We start from the raw sequence: 10,859 nt of genomic DNA on the forward strand, positions 1-10,859 counted from the left end.
ATGCAGAAGAATACGAAGAATAATTTTCTGGGTAATTTACATTAATATTCTTTGAGGTTCACCCGAATTGTACAAACATTTTCTATCCTTAATAAAATTACGGGTACACTTTTTGAGAGGGTGTTTGTACAAAGTTTCAGCATTACAGGTACACTTTTTGAGAGGGTGTCTGTGTAAAGTTTCGGCATTGAACGTTAACTGTACTTGTAATTACAACTATAATTTTAAGAAATGTATTTATAGTTTTTCAAATTATAAGAGATATTTGTGTAATTAGTTCTAATCTAGGGGCGTAAATATAATTTACTTGAATTTTCGTATGTATTAAAGAACTATAAAATTTAGAAATAAATTTATTAATTAAAGAAAATAATCTCATTGCACCTAACTATTCGTATCTTTCTCGTATCTATATCTACACTAATTATCTATGTATGTCTATATGTACTATTTATTAAGAGAGAGATTCCTAGAATAACGATCATAATTGCTGAAATGTGGATTTCCTAAAAAGCCCTTGATTATATTTATTTCGTTCATAAATAATCCTATTTTTTTATTAATTAATTTTAGTAACAAATATTAAAATTAATATAATTTATTAGTTTTGATCAATTATTTATTATATATTTTCCCTTTTCATTCAATTAATAAATATAATAAAATTTTAATTATGCACACAAATTGAATGTGTTTCAATACCTATACTATTAATTAAGTGGAGTAACATTTTAATAACTACGTACCATTAGTCAACAAAATATATATTGACTAAATTACCCTGAAGCATCTTTATTTTTTCACCACCTCTTTAAGATTAATTTTTCTATTAATAATTTTTATTAATGAATATTTAGAGTTAATTTATTTTATCAATTTTGATTAGTTATTGATTTTATATGATGTTTTCATTTATTTAAATAAATAACATCCAAAAAATAAATATTATAAAAAATTAAATTATGCACGTGCATCCTTTAGACTTTAATTATATTATTTATTAAGTGTGAGGGTTTTTTAAAATAATTAATTATGGTTAGCAAAATATATAATGATTAAACTACCAAAAAATATAATATTTAAAATTATAATATTTTAATAACCTTAATGAATTAGTCATCTATTTTATTTCTCTTTCCTTGAATTAAACAAATATAATAAAATTTTAAATAAACCACATGATTAAATGTGTTCCAATCACTAATTTTTATACGAATAGTTCATCAATATATATTCTAAAATATTTAAAAATTATATAACACCATATCCTATCATGTAATAATGTTACTATGCACAAATCCGAGCATCAGGGTTCTTGCGAGGTGCCCATTCTTTTCTTTTTTTTTTCTTTTTTTTTTAAAAAATGGTGTGATCATCACGTATTGGAGATCAAATTAATTTCGTTTACAGTGAAATTGATAGAGTTGAACCTAGAAAAAAATTACTATTAACTATAATATTAATGGTTACGATTAAAAATTATGGTAAATAATTATTATTAATTACGATTAAATAAAATCGATACAAAAAATAAGTTTTTTTCACCATGAGAAAATTATTTATTATGAAGCCATAATGGAAACATTTGTCATGACATTTAATATGGTAAATATTTTAACGACCATCGTAAAAATCACGGCCAACAGCTGTTGCATGACTGTCACTACAGAAAATGCAACATTTAACCATACCTAATTGCCATGTTTGAAAACAAAATAACCGTAGAAAAATAGTGATTGACCACGGTCATGCAACAATTGTTAGCTGTAATATCTCCAATGGTGGCTAAAACATTTTGTCATGACTAAAAGTCATTTTATCATGGTTCTTAGCCATGACAAATAACTTTTTCTGGTGAAAAGTATATGTTTTACGTATATTTTATTTGACTGTGGTCAATAAAAATTATTTACCACGATTTTTAATCAATAGCTATTAAAATTGTAGTCAATAGTCACTTTTTTCTAGTGTGTGGTTAATAACTATATTCTACAGTACAGCTATTTGTTATTAACTATAGCAATTAGCCGCAGTTAAATGTTATAATTCTTTTAGTGACCTCTTTTTTTATAAGTATAATTTAAAGATTTTAAATCCTTGCACGTCGATAAGAACTCGTCTTGAAATCCAAGTCACTTGTGCCATTATGTGACATCTAGGGGTGTGAACAATTCGATAAACTGACCTTACTGAATCGAACAAAAAAATTAGCTGCGTACTGATTATTCAATCGAAAGTTCAGTTCTGTATGCGATACTCAATTTTGGTTAAATTCGATATTTGGTATAGTATAGTAATTAGTACCGATAAATCGTACCATACCAATATCAAAATTAAATTATCTACATAATTATAATAACAATAAGTTATATATATAATTATTAAACATCAATTTATTTACAGAAAGAAACCTAAATGTAATTATTTTAATTAACACAATTAAATAACAATACATCATTTTAAAGTTGGAATGAGTTTTAGGGAAGGAGCACGGTCAATGACTCAACAACATCATTAGCCCCTTTCCAAGAAAAGGCCATTTGCTGAGGATTAGCCCAAAGGACAAGGAGCAGAAAACCGCCCGCAAGACATTTGACATGTAAACACGTCAGGGCACGTGGCTTAGATGTTGTGGGACTTTTAGGCTGCATCCAGAAAGTGTTGGCTGCAAACTAGCTGCAATAAAGGACGCTACTTCCAACTTCCCAGACGCCACTGGAACACGGACGGTACTTCCAAGAAGCCCACTTCGAAAACTCTCCCAATTCACTGGTTCTTGCCTGCATCGTTGCATTCAGGCTCTATTCTTGTTTACTGGGTCGCCCAGCATTTTCTTGGGCTGGTTGGGGGCTACTTTCCATGGCGTTGGAGGCAGACGGGGATGTCGGGCAGCGGAAATCGCCGTCTGCTGAGGCCGCGGCGCCCTCGACCCCAGCGGAATTTAGGGGCTCTCAGGGACCGGTTCTTCATACGATATTGGCGCTTGTGTTGTGGTTGGGTTCGGTTCATTTCAACGTTGTGGTCGTCCTCGTTTCCTTCATCTTCCTCCCGTTTCAGAAAGCACTCGGGTTGTGTGTCAGTGTGTTTGTGGTTGTGTAGGTGTGTTTCTGGTAACTTCTGTCATCTGAAAAATGTTTTGTGGTGTTCGTTTCAGAGTTATCGGATTGCTTCTGATACTGATGGTGATTCCAATTGATGAGAGGAGCAAATTGGGTCGGAAGTTATCCAGGTACTTTTTTGCAATTTGCTACGCATTAGTGGCTTTTTCTGTTGATTATCTAATCTGAATCTTTTTTCATTTGTTGTGTATTTGAATACATGATCTCTTGATCATTCTGTGCTAGTGGGTTAAACATATTGGTAAATGATTTATCAGGTATATATGTAAGCACGCGGTTGGTTATTTCCCCGTGAATTTGTATGTGGAGGACATCAAAGCTTTTGATCCTAATGAGGCCTATGGTAAATCTAGTTTTTTGTTTTCTCCCTCTTTTTCTTCCATTTGTGGTTCATATGTTATAAGTTATTTAACTAATGAAACCCAAAGGATATAAATTTTATTCCTTTTCCTCTATGGTGAAGCTAGTGTTTTTTTTTATGGTCGGGAACTCCGTTAATGTATCACAATATTTGTGACATTTCCTGAACCATCCTCTTGGATCATGCCCCCTAGGCGCTTCAACTTATGGAAATGGGTGGTTGTTGGATTTGGAGCCTGCGAATCATCCAGGAGTTAGTGTTTTGTCTGTTGGTAATGATGCAGTGGGCTGGATTTTGGTGGTTGTGGGTTTGTAGCAATAGTAATTCATGTTGGAATTTTGGGTAAATTGACATTGATCAGATCAATCTAGAGGGAGCTTCGGATTGCTCACAATCTTGATCTCCATGTTGAACCGAAACTGGCTGCTCAAGGACATTCAGGGTTGCTTATGATATTGTAAATTGGGACCTAACCTACTATCTGAGAAACCACATTGGGATTGGCCGGGTGGTCCTGAAGCAAAGATCCTCCATCAATGGTAACTTGGTAAAGATCAAGCGGAGCGAATACACTCCAATGGTTAAATTGGTAAACATCAAGAGAGGTATACAAGATTACAAAACTTGGGCTTGCTGAATACTGAAAGTGCATACTTCTAGGAACCTGATTAGGTTACTTATAGTATTAGCTCGTGTGAAGTCAAGTATTGTTTTTACTTTGGCAGTTCCCTCACATAAATCTACTATGACTGTATGCATGTGGCAGCAATTTTAGTAAGCTGTTATTAAGGGTCTCAGTTAAGACTTCTAAGATGTGATGTTTCTTATTAATGTTTGCAAGCTGATGAGAACCAATAACCTTCATTCTGGCTGATTCATTTTGTGACATTGAGTTCATTTCCCTTAGAGACTCCTGTAATTTCTTGACTCTAGTGCCCTTTGTCAGGGTCTTGGCTGGATTAAACCTCGACCTGGCCACCGATTGTAACTTACAAAGTTGATACAATGATGTTCTCCAGAAGTTTTAAGTTTGGAAGCAACTTATAGATCACACAAGAAGAATGAAGATGAAGGATATGTGAGAAAATTTTGGATGAGAAAACCAACTTGTAATTTAAATTTATAATGCAGGTGATAACTATGGATTTCAATAATCATTAGTATAGGTAACAACCAAGGTCCTTGAGCCTCTCTGTGAAAATATGTGGTCCTCTCTAGTGCTTTACATGCTGTGTCAAATGGTGTTGCTCAAACAACTTGTTAGGCCAGTTCCCTTTTATATCATTTGGGCCTTTAGTGCATGACTCCTAGTTTGAAACTCGACAATTTCCAAGTTCTATTATGATGGATTTGCGGGCAACAGTTTTGTACATTGAACTTCTAGATCGATATCCATTTGCATGTGCCAAAAGTTTAATGCATTGCCATTCTTCTTTTGCCTCGTATTTTAACAAGATACATGATGAGGAACCTGGCATGATTGCAATGGGCAAGAGGCACATAAAAGCTCGGATTAGGAATGTGAAATTGAAGGATGGTGATGTGATGATTGCTGCACTGGACATGCAAGAGTCCCAATGGATTCCTTAGGAAAGCTTCATTTGACACCATAAAACTTTAAGCAAATCGGTTCAAATGGCTATGATCTGGATTTGCCAGAGGATTCGTGTAAGTACTGTATCTGGTGCCATTGTAACACCGCTGAAATTATTCCTACACAGCGATGGTGGTGTGGCTTGACCTCCATCAGAACCATGAATAAGAGAACAACATGAAATATGAATGGTGACAGACAGTCTCTATGGGAAATGAAAGTTATGAAAAGTTATCTTCCATTAGGGTAGGGGATCACTAATGATGAGTTTCAAACCTTTCTTACTGTATTGTAAATGCAATCCGAAGTAGATCCAAACATTTTCTTTGTTTGTTATAGTTCTGATTTAACATACAGGATATTATGAACCGTGGAAGTAGGTAATAGTTTCTTGCTCATTTATGCTAGTTCATGACATGTCTGGCTAATAGTAGCCAAAAATTTTTAGACAACGGAGCTCTTGTCTTACAGAAATTTTGAACCTATCCTTGCAGTTTTTGGTTATGAACCGCATTCAGTTTGGCCTATTGGAGTTGTTGCACTTGCTGACCATACAGGTTTCATGCCTCTCCCGAAAATGAAAGTTCTTGCGAGTACTGCTGTAAGAATTGCATGCTTATACGTATGATGAACTCATAATATTTACATGTCATAACTACATGTAACAAAGAAGAAACTTTGTTCAGGTGTTCTACACTCCACTCCTCAGACATGTGTGGTCGTGGTTGGGACTTGCACCAGCCACAAGGAAAAATTTTACTTCCCTTCTGCTGTCTGGTTATAGCTGTATCATAGTGCCAGGGGGAGTTCAGGAGGCCTTCTATATGGAGCGTGGCTCTGAGGTTTATCCTTTACAACTCATTAACTTTCTGCTCAGGACACAGTTTTTAATAGTGCGTCAACTTGAACATTAACTAATCACAGCATCTCCTATTTTCCTGCTGTCTCATTTCCTTTTTTGGCTTTTCAACATATATTCAAGAAATATGTGCTCTACCTATTATTTCTCAACCACATTTTGATCTATTGAGTTTTGATCAGATCATGCTTGTTGTTGTTCAGGTGATGGTTTTATAGTGTAATATTATTGGCCTAGTTTTCAGCAATCCTTGGCATTACCTCTCCTAGTGAAAGCACACTGTTTGCAGAATGACATTGAAACAGATAAAAAGGAACAAAGACGAGAAAAAAGTACCAAGAAAAAAGGAACTGGTTTGGTGTTTAGCAGCACCAGTTGATCGTAGAAAGCATCATTTTGAACTTTTAGAATTTGCAGCGATATCTTTAAACAGTGGATATATCATTTTTTACCAGATTGCACTAGCTGATGTGTGGCAAAGAAGAATGTTTAGTTATTGTATCCATTTCTTTTGTCAGAGGTGGTTTGGGGGGTTGTGTGTGTTGGTGGCACATGTCCCTCGTACATATGTGAGAGAGTTGAAATAAGTGTGGCTTCTTTCCTTCCATTCTATCCACAATCACCTACCTCCAGTGGCTAAATTTTCTGCTTCTCAATGTCAGATTGCGTTTCTTCAAAAAAGAAAGGGATTTGTACGTATTGCTATCGAGACGGGCAAACCGCTGGTTCCTGTTTTCTGCTTCGGTCAGGTATCACTTTTCTATTGTTCGTTGTTATGTTGGTATAAAAATGCTTATATATCTGTGCAGGACTAGCCCATTATCACCTGCCAAAACTCATTGTGTAACATTTACATATGAAATATATCTATTATCGTGAAATACAATCAGGCTTTTCCTATTGATTACTGCTTTCATGTTTTATCGACTTTATGGGCAAATATTATTAGTTTTCTAAGCTATTATCTATGTTCTATATGATTCTTGCTTCTGCATATATGCCGCAATATATGTTAAATGCTAAACTATTACAATAACTAGGTTCGATAGCAGTTAGGCTAGCATCGGGACACAGCCGTAAAGGACCGTTGGGGCCCCTTTGGTCACCATGATGTATATTTGTGTTCTTGAGAGTTCTGATGTTTGAAAGACCTTTCTACGCATCTAACTCTCATAAAATAAGACCAGGATCATGTGACAAAAATCTAGAATGCCATGCCAAAATGTTTAGAATAATTATGGATGCAACCTCATGAAGCTAGACTTCGAAGGATTAAAGCCTGCAAACTTCTAAACTAAAATCAAGCATAAGCTACATAACACACCACTGCTCTCTTAGCTAATGAAATGTGACATAACATACTAACATGTGAAGAAATTACCTCAATGCACTTATAGATTGTAAAAAGCAGATGGAAATAAAAAATCAAAACGAGGATTTTTTGGAATCAAAATAAAATTTTGCCCGAGTGTAAGTGCAAAATTTAAGTGTCACACTTTGCATGTATAGTCTTTTCTTGATATATCTATATAGATAGTATGAATGCCCTGAAAGTTCATTTCATATTTTGATTCGCCTCAGTGAACCTATTGCTTCTATTAATTTACTTTGTATATTTATTACTTCCTATTAATTACTTTTTGTATTTATCAATTCATTTTCGTTATTCTTTTACATTCTCTCCACAATGTAATTTACCTGCTAAAATCAGGAAAATTGAAGAGACACCACAACTTTTATCTCTTTGTTGATTATATCTGTATCTCTATTATGAATGCATGGACACTTCTTTGAAAATTTTTGACATCTCTATGATAAGACTATTCTTGGTGGTATTTTTCTAAATGAATATTATTATTATCTTAAATTTTAATTTTGATCATATCTTTTGTTAATAATTTGAGTGTAAACATTAAAGATAAAAATTAACATTACCAAAAACTTCCAAAAATTGTGAAAAGATTTAAAACTCATATCATGATAATTAGTCATATTTGATTTTATATGCAGTTCCAAGGTGTTCAATGTTTTGATACTATTAACTAATGAAATTACTTCGACATTAAATTGGAAATAATAAGTTTAATTTGCTTTATGATGTGGATATTGAAAATTAATACCCCATCATAAGAAACTTCTATCAGGATATGCATTTTAATTTTGTACTTATTGTTGATGTATCTCATTTTGTTTGAATCAGTGATTTTTTTACTTATATTTCTAAAATTTCATATAACTCATGGTTTTAATTACTTTTTTTCCTTACTTTTTAAGTTTACTAAATTGATTCATGAAATAATTGAGTATAATTGTCTTGCATTAATACTGTAAAAGAAAATTTGGATATCAGCAAATAACAATATAACATATGGTGTTTTATAGTATTTTACATTTAGTAGATTATTTGATCATACATTTACATTCTGATAAACAAGTTTAATTATTCACGAATTTAAGATGAATCATAAAAGAATTATTTCTAATGGACAACTAGCGAGCTGGGTTAGGTAAGTAGTCTCAAAAACTAAGTATTATTTCCAAAACCTCAAAAACATAATAACATGTTTTTATTCATATGATATGATTCTCAAATATTTTGAAATTATAAATATTCTTCTGCAGACAAATGTAGAGGTACAAAATTCTACCTAAAGATTACATGGAACTTATTCATGAAAAGAATTTAACTACCAAAGAAAAATTGAACGTTAAGAAACTATTCTGAAAAGCAAGTATAAATTTCAAGAATATTTGTACGTATGCAGTATCTTTTGTCTCTTTGTAATACATTTGTGTGTATAAATATATGAAACGGACAACCAATAATACAACCTTTAATATTGAAAAATTAAAATAAGTATATGTATATATGAGTTTATAAATTTTAAATCATACTTATAAAAATTGATGTAATTTTTTTATGAATTGGAAGAATAAAAATTTTCCTATAAAAATATCTATGAAAAATATATTAATCAGAATAGTTAAAATTAGCAATAATAATGAATTTTATTGTTATTAATTCATATTCTTGATTACAATAATCAAAATATCTTGTAATTGTTGACTTATATTTCACACCAATTTTATGAATTTAATATTCTTTAAAAATTATTTGCAGCACGCTGTAATTTACAAGTTCAATAAAGATTACAACGATACCTGATTGTTGTTGAATATCATTAAATTATTTGTCATTAAATAATGGTTTTTGGCCCTTTCCCAGATGCCTTATATTAGTTAATGTTTGATTGTTTCATTATACAGTCTGATGTGTACAAGTGGTGGAAGCCTAGCTGGAAACTTTACAGGGAATTCGCTCGAGCTATAAAATTTGCACCAATCGTTTTCTGGGGTGTACTAGGGTATGTTCTAATTTAGAAGACTGTGCTACTGGTTTTATGATATTGTTTCTGTGTCTCTCAGCTTCTTAGTTTACAATCAGCAGCAAATGATATTCTTGTTCAAATCTGACAAACTTTTTGCAGAAGATGATTTGTCATATGTTTCTGCCCTGGTATTTTAGGCTTTGAATAGATCTAGCAATATTAGAGAGTGAAAAAACAGAGAACTGTAGTTGAAAACATAATTTTGTTCGACATCAAGCGACATCACTAAAACACAATTACTGATGTTGGAGATCTTACGAGGGAGAATTGAATATTTTAAAGAGTGCTTATTTATGCTAATGTTCCATATTCTTTTGGTTCTTTTGCAGTTCACCTCTACCTTTTAGGCGTCCGCTACATGTGGTAGTTGGTCGACCGATTCTGCTCAAAAAAAATCCGCAACCAACTGAGGAAGAGGTGTGCTTCGTATAACCCGTTGTGCATATAATCTTCATTTTGGCTAATGTTATGAAGTAGATTGGCTCTTGTTTCAATTATGCTGTAAATCCTCCTTTGAGTCATATGTACTAGGTAGCGAGAATAAAGGGCAACAAATAGGAGTCTACAGGGACCATGTGAAAAATTCGTCAAAGGCTCAACCACTACTATATAGCATTCCTCAAATAACCATCCATTCTATAAGCTTTCTTGAAGAACTTTCTTCTAGTGTTTATGGTATTTCAGGACCTTTCGTCGATGAAATTGGAAATTCCCTTTTTGAATAATACTGTTGTCTATTGCATTTAGTAAGGGAAAGTGCAGACATAGGATCCATGTTGCAAAATTAGATAACAGAATTCTAGGAATCAAAATATTCTTGGAATAAAAAGTGAAACTACAGAAAAACAGAAAGTTGAATACTAGAATCCCTAAAATCTTAGATATTGTCAACTTTCTAACCTCCCTTTGAAGCTGGTAAATGTTACCCGCTTGACCAGATTTCAGTCGAGTAGCGTTTTCAATAATGTTTCAGTGAGTACATTGACTTCTTGCAACTTCTATAATGGAAATTGCTTTGGCCAAGCAATCAAGTCAAGTCTATGATTCTTGGTACATTCTAAGTTGATTTGTCTTCGGATGAGATGACTTGTACCATACCTTGTAAAGGGGAGAAAAGGATTTTACCACTCATCTCTGATACCACACCATTTTAGTATTATGTAGTTCAAAATGCTCTGTTTATGTTAATGTACGATAGAAATAACTTCTTTTCTTAAATGAAATATTAGCTGGTTCCTGCAAACATTAGTTCTATGGATGATTGTATGTCTTTGAGATAATCCTTGCTACTAGACAAACCACTTCTATCAGAGAGCAGTTCAGATTACAGGCCAAGTGAATTGCAAATGTTCTTCCATCTTTGATCATGATTTATCGTACCTTTCATACAAGGAAATTTCCTGAATTTGCATGATTGGCATAAATATGAAATTGGGGCAGAGAACTGTCGCACCACCTTTACGGACATACCGTACATTTCAAAAGGATATTTTAGTTCTGCTTTCTTATAGTTGTTTGTTTCCGTTGTCAAAATTCT

General features: G+C 32.9%; 1 protein-coding gene across 1 annotated transcript in view; it reads left to right on the forward strand.

The window, feature by feature from the left end:
- LOC105176799 (diacylglycerol O-acyltransferase 2D) overlaps window positions 2,648-10,859 on the forward strand; it is an 8,524-nt gene continuing 312 nt past the window's right edge. Inside the window, exons 1-8 of the mRNA XM_011099707.2 lie at window positions 2,648-3,068; window positions 3,155-3,229; window positions 3,377-3,462; window positions 5,569-5,675; window positions 5,761-5,916; window positions 6,596-6,682; window positions 9,201-9,298; window positions 9,652-9,739. Coding sequence (XP_011098009.1) covers window positions 2,860-3,068; window positions 3,155-3,229; window positions 3,377-3,462; window positions 5,569-5,675; window positions 5,761-5,916; window positions 6,596-6,682; window positions 9,201-9,298; window positions 9,652-9,739 — 906 coding nt within the window. The 5' untranslated portion in view covers window positions 2,648-2,859. The remainder of the gene's footprint in view (window positions 3,069-3,154; window positions 3,230-3,376; window positions 3,463-5,568; window positions 5,676-5,760; window positions 5,917-6,595; window positions 6,683-9,200; window positions 9,299-9,651; window positions 9,740-10,859) is intronic.

The sequence above is a fragment of the Sesamum indicum genome, linkage group LG14, assembly GCF_000512975.1.
Source record: "Sesamum indicum cultivar Zhongzhi No. 13 linkage group LG14, S_indicum_v1.0, whole genome shotgun sequence".
NCBI lineage: Eukaryota > Viridiplantae > Streptophyta > Magnoliopsida > Lamiales > Pedaliaceae > Sesamum > Sesamum indicum.